Source organism: Arachis hypogaea, chromosome 6 (genome assembly GCF_003086295.3).
Source record: "Arachis hypogaea cultivar Tifrunner chromosome 6, arahy.Tifrunner.gnm2.J5K5, whole genome shotgun sequence".
NCBI classification, from domain to species: Eukaryota; Viridiplantae; Streptophyta; class Magnoliopsida; order Fabales; family Fabaceae; genus Arachis; species Arachis hypogaea.
In genome coordinates, this window is record NC_092041.1 from 91,038,679 (window position 1) to 91,059,553 (window position 20,875).

The window sequence follows — 20,875 nt, forward strand, 5'->3', positions numbered from 1 at the left end:
GTGCTACAAACAGAGTTTGTTGAGTTGGAAAAGTTCGGGTGGACGATGTTCACCCGTGAAATGTTTCTCAGATTCCGGGATAGCCTGAAACGGTGTGTTCGCGTTAGAATATGTGAAATTAATGACACTAAGAACCCTCATGCATACACTCTCCAGAAGTATCGAAGGCCTGAGATGAATTGGAAGGTTTATAGGGACCCTGTCGCGAACAGATTTACTTGCACCTGCATGCGTATGGAGTCGTTTGGTCTTCCTTGTGTGCATATCCTTTCCGTGTGTGTTAGGCTTGACTTAATGGAAATCCCTGAAAGCCTAGTGCTGCGCAGGTGGTCTAAGGCAGCCAAAATGGAGGTCCATAACCAATGTGTTGAGCAACACACTGCTGACCGAAGTATGACCTATAGGACACGATTGGGTGCTTTCTCCCAGCTATGTAAGCGTTTAGGGCGCGTTGCTTGCATGAGTGATGAAGACTTCAAGCTTTACTCAAATAAGCTTCTGAGTGATGCTTTCTTCCTTGAAATAAAGAACGGCCTCAGACCATCAACGGATGATATCACAGCAGCACAAGATTGCGGGGTGAAGGACCCGATTCGTGTTAGAACAAAAGGCACAGGTCGGATGAGTCAAGCATGTGGGTCTGCCCCGAAAACCAAAAGAAAGTGCAGCACATGCGGGAAGCTAGGGCACCGGAGGACTAAATGCCCCAACGGAGGCGCACAACCATCATCAAGGAATGATAAATCACCTGTTGGGATAAATAAACGCAAGCGATCAAAGGTTACCACGTTACTTATTCCTGCATGGACTTTTTACTATGACACGTTACCAATAAAACTAACTCTATAAATAGGTTCAATACTGATGCAATTTAATTCCTTTAACTAAATTAATACTGTTCTGGAGCAGCAGTAGTTATTTCATTATTATGTGTCTCAATGTTTTTTATCTCCATTATTCAGAAAATAAGTCTGTGGGTATAGAAAATCAACATAGTAATTAATGCACGTAGGGGATTCTTGATGTGTTATTTTTTTGTTTACCATTGAGCTGTATGTTAACAAGTAATTAGTTTTGCAGGCATATGATATGGTAACGACGATGGGGAAGAAGCAGTCCTCGTCGTAATAAAATTAGAGTCAAAACTACCTTTCTGGGCTTTTCTTAAAGCAGAATGTTACCAAATTGTTATTGCTAATTACCGAGTGCATAGTCATTACTAAGCCACTGCATTGTTCATGCCTCAATACCATCCGTTATCATTTCATTATGCTGGTGTTTACAGTTCTGTGGTTTGACATTCTTGTCAATGCAACAGGCACCCGTTGTTGTCGCAGATAAAACGCAGCCTGAAAATCCATGTCAACCCGTAGGCTACATTTGGGACCATTTTTCGAATGGAGAAGTCTGACGACGGTCGACTGATATGTGAGCTGTTATTCCAACTATGCTGTAACGAAGAACATGTTATGCTGAAACTGCATTTTATTCTGAGAACTTATGTATGCATATGGGGATATTGTTAATCATAAACTGCTAACTCTAGTTTATATGTTATTTAACGGCCAGAATGTTTGACTCTGGCCTTACTCCCTTTTATTGGTAATAACCAATGTTGCCTTGTTGATTTGAATTATAAATTCCATTATCCACAGGATTATGCTGCTAAATTGGATTTTCCCTGCAATTATCCAATGATTTTGACCTTCTGCGGTCAGAATCGATGCATGAAGCTACTGATATTGCTAAGGTAAACCGTGAGTGTTTATTATACATGTGTAGTATAACAATTCATTTAAATGTAAGTTTTCCTATATTAAAATATTTTTCTTTCCGTAAATCATAAATAATCCTAAGCTTTAGTTTGATTGCCTTGCAAAATTGATAAATGTAATATTCAGAAATAATCAAGCCCTTCAAACATATTTATAAAAAAATTTAACAATATTTTTCTCTTCATGATGACAAAAAAATCCTTTATCTTAGAGATCTTGAAGTTAAAGAATATTTTCATTACGCATACGTATAAAAATATTCCTTATATTTATTTTATATTATTAATTAAGTAATAAACAATTAATATTAAACAAAATATCTAGATTATATTGTTAGTTTCGTAATAAATAATTAATACTAAACAAAATTAGATAGCGTTATTAAGAAGTAAACTAATCTTGCTTGTTTCCTAAATTTTGTTGATATAATTAAGATTGCTAATTATTCTGTGTTCTAAAAACGAATGCTTAAAAATTTTATAAATTTTTGCAAATAGGTTTTAGGTCCTATTACAATAAACAAATCCTCATTGGTGTCAACCAAGTTCTTTAAAAGTTATAAGAACAACTTCATTGTATGCCCAGACTCTTTTTGTGATTTTCACTTCATACCATGGTAATGCTGCACAGGTTCCTTACCAACAATTGGATATCAGTCTTATAGCATTTCCTAACTAACATGGCCAAGGTCAGCTGAAAGCTTTTATCGATTTTCTTGTTCAATCAGCAGGTATCATATGGAGAGTGGGTGCAGGTACTGCTATTAATTTTAAACTAGCAATAACTTCATTACTAAATATAATTAGTTATCGTTAACATAGTTCTGAAGCAAAAGAAGCCAAACATATATGCCATGAAGGCAAAGCAAAATGTCACAACCTGGGTACAAACTCGTTTTGGCCATATACCCCCTTTCAATGACAGTTGTCGTAACTTGGGGGGTGTGGATATTATGCTCTAGTCTGTCGACAGGACCACTAGCATCCACACACAAAAGTGGCCATCATACACATATAGAAGCAGACATAGATATACTACACTAGATAATTAATAACATAACGACACCACTCAAAAGATTACTACTGGGAAAAACAGTTTCCAGGATTAAAATCATAGGATTATCTTTAACAAAATGCTCCAGAGTTGCATCGTTTGGCCACATGTGGAAAGTGTTTCACTCCTTAAAGTGAATAAGCTTCTTCCACGCTGCGTCTACCTTCGAGACCAGTGTTGCCCTGATCTCGTTACAATCCAAAAGCATAATCTTCGTTGCTGTTTTCATCCTTAATTTGAGCCGGTCCATCTGCTTGTAACAAAGGGAGAAGGTAAAAATTCATCTACTCCTTAATAGAGACACATGTTAACATAAGGCGTCACATACCTGCCAAGGAAGGTTGGAAACTTTGAATTTTCCCTCTGTTTGAATCCAGTTCAAAATCCACAAACATGAATCGTTGCTGCAAAATCGGACAATTACATTTCGATCACATTTGCTTTCGGGTTTGTGAGGTGACACATTAAGAAACAAAATTATTACCATTCAGGGTAACTTGGCACTCCATCGGGATACTTAATTGGTCCCCAAGTGGTTGGATCAGAACTAACATGGGAAAAGCTCAGCATGTTACATTCCAGTTTAAAAAACTGGCTAAGTACTAGTAGCTGCATCCAAGAAAAGCAGAATGGTCACAAGTAACGTGTGATAGTCGCATTCAGAACTGTAAAACTTGTGGCATATTGCATGGAGGTAAAATGTTGGGCAAATTCGATTACACTCACAATGGTTCGCATTTTGCGTTCCCTCCGCTCCGTGTGCTCCGGACCTCTCGTCACATCTAGAGAGTACACCCTTCCATGCTTAACGTCCACGACCATCAGATACCATGTGTATGTTGGCTCGCACACCGGGACCAAAACCTGTCAATAAAGAAAGATCAATCATAGGTTCTAAATTGAGTGAAAAACGTTAAAATGTGGAGTGTATGATCACGTTAACAACATGTTCTAGACGACTAGTCGCCGGCATCCATCTGTTCATGTATTTTCTTCTAATGACATCGAATGGCGTCATAGCAAGGACGTCGTCGGCAAACACGGAAGGTGTGTACCAAACTCGAGGAGGCAGACACTGGCAGGCTCTCATGGACGCGCTCATAAGGATTATGTTCATAATCTGTTCAGGAAGGCAAAACAAATGTGTTAGCATTCCGATCTATTTTATTTTTCTTATATGGGAGGCACAGTTAGATGCAACTCACGTCAACATTGGGCATATAAACCGGCGATAAGGAGTGGAATCCTGCTCTTGGGACTTCCAATGTTGAGAACTTGAACAGAGTTTCCCTGGTATGTATGAAACAATAATCACAATCATTATCGGGAATTTCTTCGAATAAATATACTACACATTCTAAATTTATGAATAACCAGAGTTTGTGCCTACAAATATTGATCATTTTTCCCATAAATGTAAGCGGCCATCTTGCATTCTTCAACTGTGAGGTCCATGTGAACGGTTGGCCTGAAAACCATTTGGAATCCCTGAGCCAAAACCAATTCAATGTTAGCTCTTCACTTGAAATATGGTACTAAGAAATTAAATGCGTGATGATTTATATACCAAGCATTTAGTGGTTCCAATCCTTACCAGAGGAATTAATAGCACGGGAGACTGCATTACATTCACCATTCCATAAGGTTTGAATGCACTCCCATCCCCTAAAGACGAACCATTAACATTCGCCTCGCAATTCTGCGCAGGGGTTGCCATCTTCCTACTGTCCAGCTGTTCCTCCCCGATCAAATGGTTAGAGTCAATTTTTTCCAATTTCGGAATTTTCAGTGGAATGCGGCATGTTTCCTGCACCGAGAACATGTCACACACTTTTGTTGTGCAATCAAGCGTAGACATGCTGGGTAGGTCCCTGAAAATCTGAACAGGCACACGTTTCATGCATTAGCAATTTATTTAAAACATTAACGACGGCTGATAGTGGAGCTATGAAGGCTGTTACTTACTTTTTCACAAACACCGTCATCTGAGTCATGTGTCGTGGTCCCAAAAGTGGTACTCCTCTTAGCCACACCAGAGCACCAGTACTGCGCAAGGGTTCGCTTAGGCACACCTGAACTGTTCGTGGCCTTAGTAGGCCGAGGAGTTGACAGTGACTCGTCTATGATGACATCGTCGTCGAATCCGGGAGAGTTTGGGATGATTATATCTAGCGACGACATCACATTCGACGGGGCCAAACCCTTTCCTTTTTCCAAGCTTTTCTTTGTTTCTGCTAGGGATCCAACGTCGTTACTAACTGCTGCTCTACTTTGCCTTTGAGGTGGTATGTTGGTTTCAGCCAGGAGGTTACCAACAGAAGCCATTATCACGGCAGGTGCGGATGAAATAGTGGTTGCTGCAGTTGGACTCCCCCCTTGGTTGGCCAGTGTTGACTGGATCTCAGTTACGGACTTACCCGTTTGGTACATGGGTCGCTCCAGTGCCGACATGCGCTCCTCCAAAGCCACTGTCCGAGCATCGATCTTCTGTGGACTCAGTCAACAAACCACAAAACACAAAAAAGTTTGAATATGACATTTCAATCCTAGTTATGAAGCTAACCGTCATGCTATGATGGGTCAAACTTGGGTTTGATAAGACAATTTGACGTGGCTAAACATTGTCCATTGGGTCAAACACTTGAAACAAAATTTTGTGCACGAAAACGGGATCACCGCATGTTCACCAACACAGGGCATGCCCTATAGTTATTGAGAAAGGTTCTCCCTTTGTTCCAAACCCAGGCACATTTCATGAGTATCTCTTCGTTGATAGTGTGAATAAAGCTTTTTTGAAATTTTATTCTACATACGTACCTCGAGCAGTTTCACTGCAAGGAGAAGTAGTCCATCTTGTTGGGGCTTCGGCTCTTCCGTTAGGTTTTCCCCCTGACCAGCATTAGCGCTCTGTGCCCAAAATCAATATAACAAAAACATAATTAACCACCTAGCGTTTCTAAACAACATTTAAGGGGAGACATCAGTCGAGGAAAGCGTCATTCCTACCACGTTCATTGTCAGCTCTAGATTAAGCGTCGAGGTTCCATCTGCGGCTGAGACGCTTTGGATCGTTGCCATATCTATCACGGGTACAACACTGGAAGAGAAGCTGTAGATTGTTAGTAAATGCCACAGACCGGTTAATAATGATGAAAGATGATATTTTTACATTCCGATTCGGGCGAAGAACATGGTTGCTTCTGAATACTAACATCGGAGAAGCAATTTACAGTAAAGAAAATGCTACTTACGCATCATTGTGGTCAGGATCGTTGGAGTCTTCTAGCTGATTCCCATTGTCGTCCATGCCAGCCATTTGCTGTTTGAGACTAATGTATGTCTTTCCTAATTGGTAGTTGTACCGGGGTTAGGCGTCTTTTAGCTTGTGTGTTTCCAACTTGGCTCAGCAAAGATTTGATTTTATAGAGATCCCTGGGGTTAAGCGTGGGAACGGAAAAATGATTGATGTGACCCTTTCAGGTAGACCCAACTAGTTCCGTGCTACCAACCCCAATGCGATTGTGGAAATCCTCCTTATTGTTTGTTCACGCTATACTCCTTGTATCCCTCTATGTTGTTAAGAAAACGAAAAGTCATGCCTTTCATAGGTTGGGATTTCCCACGTGGAGTTGACACACATATAAACCCTTCTTAGGACCATGGCTGCACCGAAGAGATTCCCTTGATGTTCGATACATTTAATAAGGAATGGAACTGAAACTAAAGCGCGATCTGATCTACGTAAACCTTTATAACATGGAATAATATTCATGTAATTCCTATTAGAAGGGTTCACTATATCTATGAATAAACTTTTAACAGAATAATGAAATCGTTTTTCATCAATTATGAGAAGAATAATTTTCGAAAGGAAAAGTATAGGGTACCAACATATTATCTGCCAACTTCTGCCAATTCTTATTTATATTTGTGTTTCATGGAAGTGTGTTCGTAGATGTGTCTAATAATTAATATATTTTAAATACATATATAAAGAGACACATCCATAAAATATATCTATAAAGACACTTCTATTAAATATAGTTATAAAAAAGACATTTTTATTAGACACATCCACAAACAAACTCCCATGAAATACAATTATAAATAAGAGTTGGCAGAAGTTGGCAGATATGCTGTTGGTAACGTAACGGAATCATTCCCGAAATTATCATATCCCTTTGAAAGAAATTTGGAATACATTTAATGTTTTAAGCATTCGTTACAATGCGGCTTAATAAAATCACAAGTGGATAAAAATTAATACTTCTTGTTTGGGTACGATAATACATTTAAACCTGCCGATACAACTATAAAGTATAAAATAGAAAAACGATGTCAATAATTTGCGAAGATTTCCATCTTGAGAGATAAAAATTCTTTCTTTTTTTTTTCCGCTACCATTATTTAGCAAAACCATCCTTATAATTTAGGAAGCGTTTCAGGTGTGACATTGTACTTTATTGGAGTTTCAGATTTCCACTCATTTTTACCATTCAGATTTAATATAAAATATATGAAGGGTTTAGATTAAGAAAACAAGTTTGATATGGACATATCTCAAGAGAGTGCACGGAAGAAGTGCAACCGATTTATTCGTTGTGCGGTATTTACACATTGAAAATGTCAATTTTGTTCAAGTAAACACAAAATAACCGATTTATTTGGGCGCTCTCTCTGTGTCTCATTTCTCTCCTTTGATGTGATGTAGTGTCCTCCCTCAGAATTTTATTGTCTATTTATTTTAAGGGATATTATTATTATTATTATTATTATTATTGTTGTTGTTGTTGTTGTTGTTGTTGTTGTTGTTGTTGTTGTTATATGAGATCATACTATTTGTAATTTAATTTTTTTCTCTTGTATATATATAGGACGAACTTATTTATCTATTTTTTCAACTATATTGGAAACATATTATTTTATTAAATGCATATTATTTTTTAAAATTTTAAATATTAATTATTTTAAATATTAAATCTAGTTTTATTTAAATTATTTAAAAAGAGATAAATTTAAAAAAGAATGAAAAAAAAGAAAAAAAATAAGTGTCATTCATAAAAGATTTATTTAACACTCATGACCATTTTCTTTCTTTTATTTCTGTTTGCTTTTTCATATTTAAAATAATTTCGAGAGAGAAAAATTTTAATAATAGATCATAAAAATATTTTAAATGTGATATATTATGCTATATTTAAGTGCTATAATATAAGAAAGAAATTAAATCACATCACATATAGTGTAATTATGATTTCTTTTAGTTTATTTATAATTATTAAAGAGAAATAATATTAACATTAAAGATTAATAAGCTAAAAAAAGAAAATTAATAACAAAATTTTAAAGTCTAATAATTCTTGAATAAAGATAGTGAAATTAAAAATTATATAATTAACGGTGATTATTTTTTTACTATTATTACTTTACAATTCTCTTCATTTTAAAAGATATTTTTCTAGCAATTAATATATTGAATAACTTAAAAGAATAAGTGTTTGGTAAGATTAACTTTTAAATTTTTTTTTTGAATTATAAAATACTTTTATTAAATTTTAAACATATTTAAATACATCTTTTAAAAAACTATTTTTATTAAAAATTAATTATATTTTTTAACAAACCAATATTACTTTACATTTGAAATCATTAGAAGCAAAAACAAGGAATTTTTAAATTTTTTACCAAAATAATAAAAATTAGAATAATTTAAATTAAATAATTTTATTTGAACAATAGGATAGTGAATTGTCAGGTTTTCAATATTAGGTTTTAAGTCTTTATAAATTTAAGAGTAAGTGAATGTTTGTGCGCCATTATAAATTTAAGAGTAAGTGAATGTTTGTGCGCCATTATAAATTTAAGAGTAAGTGAATGTTTGTGCGCCATTATACCCAAACATCATTGATAAATAAAAGGACCTTTTTACATGAGATATCCAAACATAAAATAACTTTTACTTCTCTATAAGATCTTTTAAAAAAAATAACTCGAAAAAAAGATCTTTTTTTAAAAACTCACCCAAAAGGCCTTAAATCGTTTATCTAAAATGAATATCATTTAAAATTATCTGTTTGTTCTTAATTGATTTTTGTTACTAATATGTCTTATACAAATCGTTTTGAATTAGAACGATTTAGTAGTAATTATTACTAAATTTATATTAATATTTTTAAATTATAAACAATTAGGATTAAAATAAAGTTTTTTCAATAATTATTGAAATAACATATTATATATATATATATATAAAATACTACTGCTGTTTTTTATATTTGTATATTTATTTTTTCTCCTTAAAAAATAAAACATGTAGGTATTCTTTTGTTTTATTTATATCGTATTTACTATGTTTTATTGGTAGTCAAATATATAAGTTTTCAATAAAATAACTTTAGTAAGTATTTTTTCTGAACAATAATATTTACTTATTAATAAAATTAAATGATATGATTGTATTAAAATTAATAGTTCATAATTTATAAAACTAATCTCGATAAAATATATTTAAATATAAGGATTAATTATATTTTTTATAAGTATAGTTCTTTTTTCATGTTTCTATAACTGTAATTTTTATTTGGCTATTTATCTATTATTATATAGAAAAATAGACTATTATTACACCTCAATTAACTCAAATTTTACTTAATCATCTTAAATGATATTCTTTTCAATTTTATAGCTAAATTAATAATTTAATAAGTAAAAATTTAATATTACCCTAACTTATTATCACTAACACTATAAAATTAAATTAATGTTATTTTTTAATAATGTAACAATAGTCATGTGCATCTATATATGACATGGCATTATTACATGATAATAAAATACAATCCGTAGCTACTGTGTGCTAATTTTTTATAATAAAATAATTCTATTAAATCGAAATTATATTTGTAACTATAAAACCAAAAACAAAAAATAGATTTTTTAAATCTTCTTCATCATTTTACAAATGTCAAACTTGAATTGTCGTCCTTTTACCCGTTCTGATCTCTCCGTAGAAATGTTCCCAACTGAATACAAAATTGGATAAAATAAATACATTATATATTATAACTAAGAAATTCACGCGGTAAAAATTGAAACTTCATATACCTGGGACATTCACAACTGTTGGGTCGTTGTTGTCTTCTATGATAGGTACGGTTGATTTCGAACCATCTCGTCTATACATTCTGCAAATTCTTCATTGTTGTTGATATTATGTGGTTACCATAGTTCTGCTCAAGGGCTTCTGTTGAAGATAAATCGGCTCAAAAAACCAAAATCACAACAATGAAGAAAGAAAAAAATCAGTATTTTGAGTTTGGAGGATGTCCCATTACATAATAGAGTTCATATAGTGTGGTTAAAGAAGGCGCTTTCAAGTGCTGCAATAAAGTAGGTTTTAAAGAACCGACTGAATGATGGGAAGTTATATTGTCTGTGATTACTTTAACTTTCTGCCAAAAGCTACCTCATGTATTTAAGCGCACAGTCAAATTTTTAATATAAAAAATATCCTTTTGGTCGTTGTTGTTAAGATCGTAACTTAAGTTTCTTTAATCTAAATTTTTTTTTCCATAACACTTTTATTATCTATTAAATTTACTCCGAATGATTTTATCTTTGACACAAAATAATTAATTACTATTTCATGTTCAAATATGATTAAAAATTTACATTTAAATTTTAAATTTTGAGTCTGTAATATTTTAACTATAAATTAAATTATAATAACAATAAATAACCAAAAAAACTAATCAAATAAATATATAAATTTCACAATTCATGCGGTTGATAGTTGATGCGTTATTGAAATTTTTAATAAAAACTGAAAAATAATATTATTCTTAAAAAGTGGAAAAAAATAAATTTTTTTCCATAAAAACGGGATAGAATTTTATACTTAAAAAACATTGAAATTTTTCTAATGTATTGAAATTATATTATTTTAGCTAAATTAATTCAAATATTAGAATATTAGCTTTATTTTTATAATTTTGTATGTTATCTAAATTTATTTTTTATATTTTTAGAGTTTATTTTATGAAAACGTTCTAATGTCAGACTATTTAAAAAAATGCTAGACATCGATAAATTATTTTAGAAGAAATTAATTTAATCAAGATAGAATAAGTATTATTGACACGTTAACGTAAGTAGGTCTAACAGGTACGAAATATTGTTTGTGGCAAAAGATTAAATTTTAGTGACTGTGACTATGTTCCGTAGTAAATAGAAGACACACTTACGTATTTTTATTACGATTTAATACTTGTTGTTAAAAAATGGTGGCTAATCCCCGTTTTCCTAGTAGTGTACGTGCTCAAGTGGTAACACTTTAAAGTTGCTTACATTATAAAAATGAAGATAATTTCTGATTCAATTAAAATTACACTAAACCCTCCTAATAGTGTAACTAAAAATAAGTTTAATTCGGCAATGTCTTAAGAGTAAAGGCTATAAAAATTTCTATAACATACAACTCATACAACAAAATTCGCTTGACAACAACATGCTTTCACCCAGGATTTCATTATGTAATTGGAAAATCGTTGGTCAAAAGTTTTACTGTAGACGTGTTCCAGTGGATACACGAGTACGCTATCCGCATGTCACATCCTTATATTACCAATGACGAAGTGGTTCCTGACGTCTTTCCATTAACGGGACTTGAACCCAAATCCCTTCCCCCCATAGCTGGAGTCCGTGGGCCACTTATGCTCATGGCTTTGCAAGCAAACTGCGTGGGTACACACGTATATCCTTGCGTAATCTTTGATGATCCGGAAAGGGCAAGTTTGTCGAATAACAGCAGACCTATAATTCAACCACAAAAATTTTGACGTGACGTGCTTGAAGAGACATTACACTGGCTTCATGCTTTTTTGGGTGTTGTTATCGAAAATATAATTTTCAAAGCTTCCCCAGGAAGTCTCGTTAACCATACAAATAAATTATTTGCGCTGCGTGGGACGGTAGCAAAACCGCTCAAAATATCATTCCCCACATCATCCTACCCACAATACTCCAGAAAGACTAACTGATCTACGCTTGTCGGGCCCCAATGGAGCGGAGCATGCAGCAGTTCAGATTTTTTGTTGTAACGAAGGGACACAACACGGGGGTATACGTCTCCTTTGAAGAAGCCAACAGGCAGATCGTCAACCACCCCGCATCGGAGTACACCGGGTTCAATAGTTACGTCCTCGCAATTCACGCCTATGAAGCAAGGATGGAAACACTGCGGGAGGACAAAGAGGCCACTTTGGAAATTATGGCAGAGACAGGCACAGCAGAATCGCCCCCGCGGCCACCCCGAACGCTCCCAACATCCGACGGACGTGTTGCATCTGTTGTTGGTGGTAAATCTCTGATATACCTTTCCATAAATGTATCCATATTTACCATTTAACATCTTAGTAACAACGTTTTCATAGATTTATGAGAGACCAAACACTACCTTAGGTTCATTGTGTTTTGTTATCATTCCCAGGAGCACCATTGATTCCAGCAGATGAGTGTGCGTCGCATCACTTCGCCCTTAGCAACAGCATGGAGCTCTGGCTATTGATGTATTGCTACGACGCTAAAATCCCCAGCCATTGTTTCTTCCGTGAGGAAAAATTCCATCGCCATCTCGGACCCATATATGCATTCAATGTTATAATCCCTGGAAACCCATTTGGACCAGACGTCCGGGCGAAGGGTCGGTACACGTTCCTGGAGGATGACGCGCGGGAGGACACTGCGTTCAGCATGTTGCGGGTCCTTTTGGCAGACACTGAAACTCAGATCAGAGACTTCAACTACCTTCTTGCTAAGTCTTTACAGAGGGAAAACGCGCATCTTCAGGACGAGATAGCGAGGCTGGAGTCTAAGATTCACATGCTGGAATCTATCTGCGACAATAGCCTTGAATGCATCACCCCGTAGACTGAACTTAAAATAATGCCAACTACCCAGACCTACACGTTTCATTGTTGCAACTTAGTATGGTTCTCTAGTATTTGTAATTTGCGAGTATCTTTTGACTTGGTCCTAGTAGAGAAGATCAATGTTATGTTTGAAGTATTTTGTGTCTCATTATACATCTTAAGTTGTCCTGATGAAATGAGACTGGGAAACAGCTCATGGCGCTAGTTACTTTGAAAATACTTGCGTGAGCTTAAATAATCAAACGATTATGTTGTCAAGCATGATAAAATGGCAACAACCCAGACATAAACGTATATTTCTTGCTTCAAATCACTTGGTTTTCTAAAATCTGTAACTTCCGTGTCTCTGTGACACCGTTTAGGGAGAGGTGTAAACACTTTTTGAGTGAAATATTTTTGCTTCTCATTACATATCAGCTATGTCCTGATGAAATGAAATCAGAACATCGATAAACAATAAATATATGAAGAGAAACATGGATTCCAGCCAACCGAGCCAACCATCTGTGTTCGTTCTAGTAAACAAATCACAAAACACATGTTCTATTTTCCAGTGGAAAAATGGTGACAGAATCACAAGCAATAACCGAAGTTGCACCTTCGAGTAATGCAAAAGAATAAGTTCCCACTGATTAGAATGAAAAGATTCCTCTTTTACCTATGTTTCATACTAATAGTCAAGGACCATGCATGGTGCAGTGTGAGTTGAAAAGGCTAATAACTGTAGAGAGTAACCAGTGGTGCTGTGCGAATTGAAATTGTAAAGTAATATAAGGAACATAGATTGTGTGAAAACTAATTAGCTAACGGACAGAACATTGGAACATGAACAAAAGGAGTTAAGTGTAGCTGTTGCAACACATCAGCACTCACAACACAGCACATCAAGTTTTTGACAAATCGAAATGGACAATCAAAAATAACATAGTCAGCATGTTATTCAACCCAGTAGGCTTCATTCAAAATCAACAAATTGGACCAACAGCTCCACCTCTGGGTGGGTACTGGAGATCTCAAACACGCTGAGCTTGGGCACAGTTACGTTGCACTTGTGCAAGAATTCCGCCCACCCTTGGCTAATGCTGCCACAATTGCGCCTTCTTTGGCCGACGTATCTTCCGTAGACGGCCCGGACGGAGATCTCCCCCGATCTCAGAGTGACCATGACAGCATCGTTGACGTCCTCTCCAAAGTGCGGCACATTTGGCTGGGCAAACAAAAATAGAGAATGATAAGGAGTTAAGGTGATGTGTCACAATTTGTTGCGATGTGCATGAAGTCAAACAGATTGAAACCACTACTACTAAAGAAGACATTATGAACAATGAATATGCATTGCGCTGCCTCTTTCCCTAAACAATGCAATTTAAGGTTTTAACAATAACAGACATTACCAACATATTTCTGTAATGAATATAAGTATTTAACAACAACAGACAATGGCAGCAAATACCCGTAAGGAATTTGAAGACAAAAACTGCTCCAGCAGATAGCCAACAATTAACAACAAAGACACAGCAGACGACACAACATATGGCCCACGTAGAATGGCACATTGGCAAACAAAGTAAGAACCAGCGAAATAAGCACAGTTTATGCGGACCAGGTTGGCCGCCAGATAACATTCAAGAGAGGGAACAGCGGGGGAACAAAACAGATAATGTGGACCCCAAAGCTCGACAAAGAAACAGGTGTATATATCGTGGAGGGGGAAAGCCATTACCAGGAAGTGGATGCCCAAGAGCCTTTTTGTGATGTGCATGATGAAGAAGGGGTGCTCGGAGTTAAATGTCTGCTCCACCTCAGCTGCAGCGGCGCTCCTAGGGACATTGATACACCCCTTTCGACGCCGGGTACCTTCAGTAGCGGGTGTACGTTTCCTTGGCACTTGGGGGGTGTGACGTCGCCGGAGTCATCACCGGACGTATCATACGTCCTTTCCACACCCGGTGACTGAAATATGCGAACGCTGAAGTCGTCCCTGCCCTTGTGCTTGAACAGAAGAATGTAGGGGTGTGCAAAAAAAAACCAAAATGTGGTTAACCGGTTAAAAAACCATAACTACATTTTGGTTAACCAGTTTTATAAAACAATTTTAAAAACCATATCCATATTTTTCAAAATAGGTTAACCAAAACCAAATAAAAAAAAGCCGGTTTTTAATCGGTTAAAACCGGTTAACCAAATTAAAATAAAACCTAATTTCACTTCTTCTCCTCTTCGACAAATCCTCTTCAACAAAAACAAATCCACTCTTCGCCAATCGCGGAATCGCCACCGTCAACATTTCTTCTTCTCTGCCTCTCGTCGGAGCTCGCCGGTGGTTCGTCGGCCTCTACCTCTTCGAGTTCGAGTCTTCCGTCTTCACTTTGATTCGAGACTCTGTCTCTCTGCCTCGACCTCCATTCGCGACTTTGTCTTCTCTCTTTTCGGTTCTCTTCTTCTTTTGTTGGTGGCTCGTCGGAGCTCATGCTCATCAATTGAGGTAAGCCTCATCCTTGCCCTTGGTTCTGAATTCTGAGTTTTATCTGGGTTATTTGTTATCTGGGTATTTTCTTTTTTGTTGATTTGTTCTGTTTTGTTCCTTCATGAGTATACTGACTTCTTCACTTCAATGGATTGAATGTGCAGAGTTTAAAATCTCTCAGTATTGAACATTTGAACTCTCCATTTCAATGGATCCTGCTGTAAGTTTCTTCTTCACTGTGGTTCACTTTTTGTTGAAAAATATCTAATTAGAATATGGTTACTGAGGTTATATCTAATTAGAATATGGTTTCAAAAGAATATGGCTTAAATCTACTTGCTGATTTAAGCCAATACGTATGTTCTATATGTATTGTGCTACTTGGTTATATATATATATATATATATATATATATATATATATATATATATATATATATATATATAACAGAATATGGTTACTGAGGCTAACTATAATCACTAACTAACTAATCAATAAAACCAACAACCAATCTCCTAATCTTTTATAGGAATTAGAATTAGATAGACTAGTAGTTGAAGTTGCAGGGATGAATGATGAATTTGAACAATGCTGCATAAGAGGGATAATAAAAACACTTCAAATGGTGACATTGATTCAAGAACTTTAGTAAGAAGTGTATTAACTCTGGTTCAATTAGCAATCATATGAAAAATCATTATTTAGTTGAAGAAAACTAACTTATCTTATACATGTTTCTGGCTTTGTTGTTCTGATTTTTGTTGTAAATAGAATTTTGTTCTGAAAATCATTAACTGTGTTCTGCCTTGGCCTTCTTTTTCTTATCATTATTTACTGCCTTGAATCTTTCGCTCTAGCAAGTAGCAACTATAGTATAGGCAATGGAAACAACTCAATTTAGGAGTATAGTATAGTATAGGACTTAGGAGTGCTTGCTTTCACTAGTCCCCACCTTAATTTGTCCACAAAATCCTATTTCTGGATTAGAAGTAGCCATATGTTTTGTTCCTGAATTTCCAGAAAAGCTATACTTGGTTGCTTGAATGAAGAAAAAAAGAAAAGCTTTGCTTCTTGTGGTCTTATGAGGAAAATAAAGAGACAGATCAATGTAGTGATTAGCAAAAAAACACAATGACAATAGATGATTTCAACAGTATTTTAGAATGTGGGCCCTTGGTGCGATGTGATGTTTTTATTTCAGTGACAAAAGTGATATTTATCAGCAGTTTCTTGCAATGAGTAAGAAAGAAACTAAAGTGTAAGTGTCAAACTAGAAGAGAATATTTTCAAAGATTTAGTAGATGAAATAATCTTCACATGAAAAATTTTCAAGAGAAAGAGTGGATGCACTACTTATTTTAAAATGCCTGCTTGGTTCTTAATTTCTTGAAGTGTTATAGGATTCTGTGAGTTCATGTAAATAGTGTAGATGTTATGTAAGGGTTTGACAATGGAGTTTTATTTATTGTGGATTGATTTTCATGTAACTTACATGTGAGTGTATATTACTACCAGTGTACATGTTGTTTCTATCTTAATTTCTCCAACTTTAATTCACTATCTATGTTTCTACGTAGAAGATAGCAACAGGGAGAAGAATATATTGGTGACATTCTTATTTGCTTTGTCTTTAAGGCTTATATATCTATGTATATATATTGATAGCTCTTTTTAAATCAAGTTCTGGACCAAGAAAAAGAAATGGAATGATAAGGTTGTACGACTCTGATGATAAACAAGAACAAAATGGATTGTTAGGGTTTAGGAAATCATGATGAATTCAAATGATTCATTACTATGTATATGTATGTGATCTAAGAATGCAAGTTGCATCGGTTGTTGCCCTTCTATTCATCAATGCAGCTCCTATGTTCCTTCAATTTTTCCCCTTTTATCCTATTCTTCATTTATGCAGTAGGTTTTTACCACACAAGAATCGAAACTTTGATCAAATCAGTAGATATCTGATGATGCATGACTGGCTGGTGTACCATATAACAAGTTGATTGTTAACTTCTATGTATTTACAGTTTTAGTTTCCTGACTTTTATATCCTATGTAATTTTTTTCTTCATGTGTATAAAGGATTCTTACCATTATGCAGCAAAGTATTATTTTCTCCAACTTATCCTATGTCCTTTTAATTTGTATATATTTACAGATTTAATATTGTTAAAGTATTTAATAATTAGATTTTATGGCTTCTTTTTCAGAATGAGGTAGCCGATCGTGATGTTCCCATTTCAGAGTCTGCAGAGCATTCGACTTCTACATTACCTCCTCTCCCAACCACATCATCTGAGCGCAAAAATCGATCAATAGTTTGGGAGCACTTTAAGAGAACCCCTGATGATGAAAGTAAGGCTCAATGTCAACACTGTTTAAAAGTGATCAAGTGCGGGAATGGAACAAGTGCAATGAGATCACATTTAAAGATTTGCATAAGCAATCCCGGTTCAGATAGAGGCAAACGACAGAAAACAGGCACATCGCCTAGCCCAGAAGCACAAGTGGGTAGGTTTGATGCAGAATATGCTCGAGAAAAATTGATATCAATGTTTGTTCGCGAGGAGCTTCCTTTTCGATTTGTAGAAAGTCAAGGTTTTAAAGAATATTCAGCGGCCTTGCAACCAGGATTCAATACTCTTTCACGTTTTACATTGGCACGTGACATCTTGGTGCTCCATGAAACAAAGAAGGTTCAACTTCAAAAATACTTTTCCAAATACGGAGGAAGAGTTTGTCTTACAACTGATAACTGGAGTTCGTGTCAGAATATGGCGTATATGTGTTTGACTGCTCATTTCATCGATGTGGACTGGAAGTTGCAAAAAAAAATACTAAATTTTTGCCAAGTCACCGGCCACACGGGAGAGATTATGGCTCAAAATGTTGAAGCTTGCTTGAATAGCTGGAAGTTGAACAAGATTTTGAGTTTGACAGTTGATAATGCATCGTCTAACGATGTAGGAGTTATGTATTTACAAAGAAGACTAAATTCTTGGAAGAGTTCAGTTTTGAATGGAGAGTATCTCCATATGCGGTGTTGTGCGCATATTTTAAACCTGATTGTGAAGGATGGATTGAAGGAGATTGATGATTCAGTCGCCAAAATTCGAGATGCTGTGAAGTATGTCAGATCTTCAAATTCAAGATTAACTAGGTTTAAGGCATGTATTGCACAAGAGAATATTCCACATAAGACTCTTGTTTTCCTAGATGTTGAAACGCGATGGAACTCTACATACTTAATGTTAGTAGCAGCCTTAAAGCATCAGAAGGCATTTGAGCTATTAGAGATGCAAGACAAAAAATTTGTTGAAGAATTAAACAAGGGAAGAGGGGTACCTTCATTTCAAGATTGGGATTATGCTAAGTCCGTCTTACCATTTTTAGAGATGTTTTACGATGCTACACTTCGCATCTCTGGATCCTCTTATGTCACTAGTAACTTATACATGAAAGAAGTGTTTGCTCTTGGAAGGAGGATTCAACAATATCGTGATGATGATGATTTGAGCATAAGTCTTATGGCAAGTAAGATGAAAGCAAAATACAACAAGTATTGGGGAAATGCAAAAACTATTAACATGTTGTTGTTAATTGCCGTAGTTCTAGATCCCTGCCATACGTTGGATTATGTTGAGTGGTGCCTAGTTAATTCTTTTGGTGTGGAAGTAGGCGGTGAATTGAAGACAAAGTTGTCTTCTTGTCTTCATTCACTTTATAATTTATATCAAGGTGCAGATGAAGGAAACCAAGATGATACCCTCTCCCAACCGAGTGCAAGTGATAAAGCCAAAGACATTTATGATATGGGGTTATATCGTCGATCAACCGGTCGCAAATCCAATCTTAAATCTGAGCTTGATCGTTATTTGAATGAAGACTGTGAGCCAGATGATAAGCCTTTGGATATTCTAGGATGGTGGAAGGCTAACTCGAATCGGTTTTCCATCCTAGCAAATATGGCACGGGACATATTGGCTATACCAGTTTCAACAGTAGCTTCCGAGTCTGCTTTTAGTATGGGGGGAAGAATCATCGATCAATATCGTAGCTCATTGACTCCTAAGATGATAGAAGCCCTTGTATGTACCGAAGATTGGCTTAAAGGAGATTTTTTCTCTTCTCTTGCACCTGAGAATTTCGAAGAGCTTGAAAAGGTCGAGCAAGGTAAATTGAATAAAATTAATTATGTAGATTCAAATGATGAATAAAATTAATTAAATTATTCCATTAGTCTTTATAAATTTTTTAAATTTATAATTATAGTTTTTTTTTACAGATTTGATTTTATCAGAGGACATTACTTGTTCAGTGGGTCCAGGTTCAATTGCACTTGAAGATGACTAGAAAGTTTGGATTGTTTATGTTTTCTTTAGTTATGTTCTAAACACTTAGGTGGTAAAGATATTAGACTTGCTTTTCCATATATGATTAGACTTGCTTATGTTTATGTTTATGTTTATGCTTATGTTTACGTTGGTTTGTTTGAGACTTTGAGGCACAACTTATAGCAGTTGCAATGTCAATTTTGGATGGGGACATTGGTATCAACAATTATAGCAGTTGGAATGTCATTTTTGTGAATAAGATGAAGGTCTTAGTTGCAGTGGCTTTGAAATGTGTAGAGGAAGACAAAGATGCAAGACCAACTATGAGCCAAGTGGTTGAGATGCTTTAGAGCCATGACACAGATCCTTAGTGTTGAAGCTATACTCACCAAAACTTGCTAGTCTGGGTCTTTTGAGCTTGATTTTTCACTTTCTTTTTTGCATCAAGAGTATTGTACATAAACTATATCCAATTCTTGAGTTGCACTTGTTTCTTTCTTAGGCAGTTAGGCTACAGGGGAAGGGCGAAGGGAGTTGCATTTGAAAGAAAAAATTATTTAGAAAGAAAAAAAATTAATTTAGATTACAAAAATTAATTTAAAAAAAAGTAAAAAAATTTGGGTTTTTGTATGTGAAAAAATTAATTTTTGTGTAAAAAATGGTTTTTAGGTGTAAAAATAACTTTTTTGTGTGTAAAAACCGGTTTTTTGATATAAAAATCGGTTTTTTAATGTAAAAACCGGTTTTTTGGTAAAAAAAAACCAGTTTTTTGGTAAAAACCGGTTTTTTTATGTAAAAACTGGTTATTTTTTGAAAACCGGTTTTTTAAAAAATAACCGGTTAAAAACCGGTTTTGAATTTTATTAACCGGTTAATAACCACTTTTTTAATGTAAAACCAATTTGGTTAATAACCAAGACTATATTTTTGGTTAACCAAAAAACTGGTTTGGTTTTTGGATTAACCAAACCATGAACACCCCTAGAAGAATGTTAGATGGTTGTAGCTTGTATTCATGATAGAACCTTTGCCATCCCCTGCCGAGAGTGATCTCTTTCTACCCCCTGGGGCTGCATGCAATCTTGTAAGTACGGTTGGACCCATCGGCGACCATGACGTACAGATGGTTGCTATTTTTGGGGAGGAGCCCATTCGGTACTGGCAAACGCTGCAAATAAGGGCACACGAGGGGTCGGCGTAAGAGATAAAACAAATTGCGGAGAGTAGATTGACAAATAATCGCAATAAAAGAAGCGAAATCGTTAACCTACTATGGGCCGCACGGCTCGCCTGCCGCTTTGATAACCCTAAGGG

The 20,875-nt window shown here is 35.3% G+C and overlaps 1 protein-coding gene across 1 annotated transcript; it reads left to right on the plus strand.

Annotated features, from left to right (window-relative positions):
* Positions 1-15,432: 15,432 nt before the first annotated feature.
* LOC112805720 (zinc finger BED domain-containing protein RICESLEEPER 2-like) lies at positions 15,433-19,911 on the plus strand. The gene is made up of 5 exons (XM_025848061.1): positions 15,433-15,444; positions 15,527-15,580; positions 17,438-19,400; positions 19,513-19,554; positions 19,724-19,911. The coding sequence occupies exons 1-5, from the start codon at positions 15,433-15,435 to the stop codon at positions 19,909-19,911; spliced, it is 2,259 nt and encodes a 752-aa protein (XP_025703846.1).
* The last annotated feature ends 964 nt before the right edge of the window (positions 19,912-20,875 follow it).

Excerpts from the sequence above, each read along its gene's own strand:
- LOC112805720 (XM_025848061.1), top strand. Across the intron at positions 15,581-17,437 it reads TTGCTGATTTAAGCCAATAC|AATGAGGTAGCCGATCGTGA; the intron begins GTATGTTCTATA and ends CTTCTTTTTCAG. Across the intron at positions 19,555-19,723 it reads TACTTGTTCAGTGGGTCCAG|ACTTTGAGGCACAACTTATA; the intron begins GTTCAATTGCAC and ends GGTTTGTTTGAG.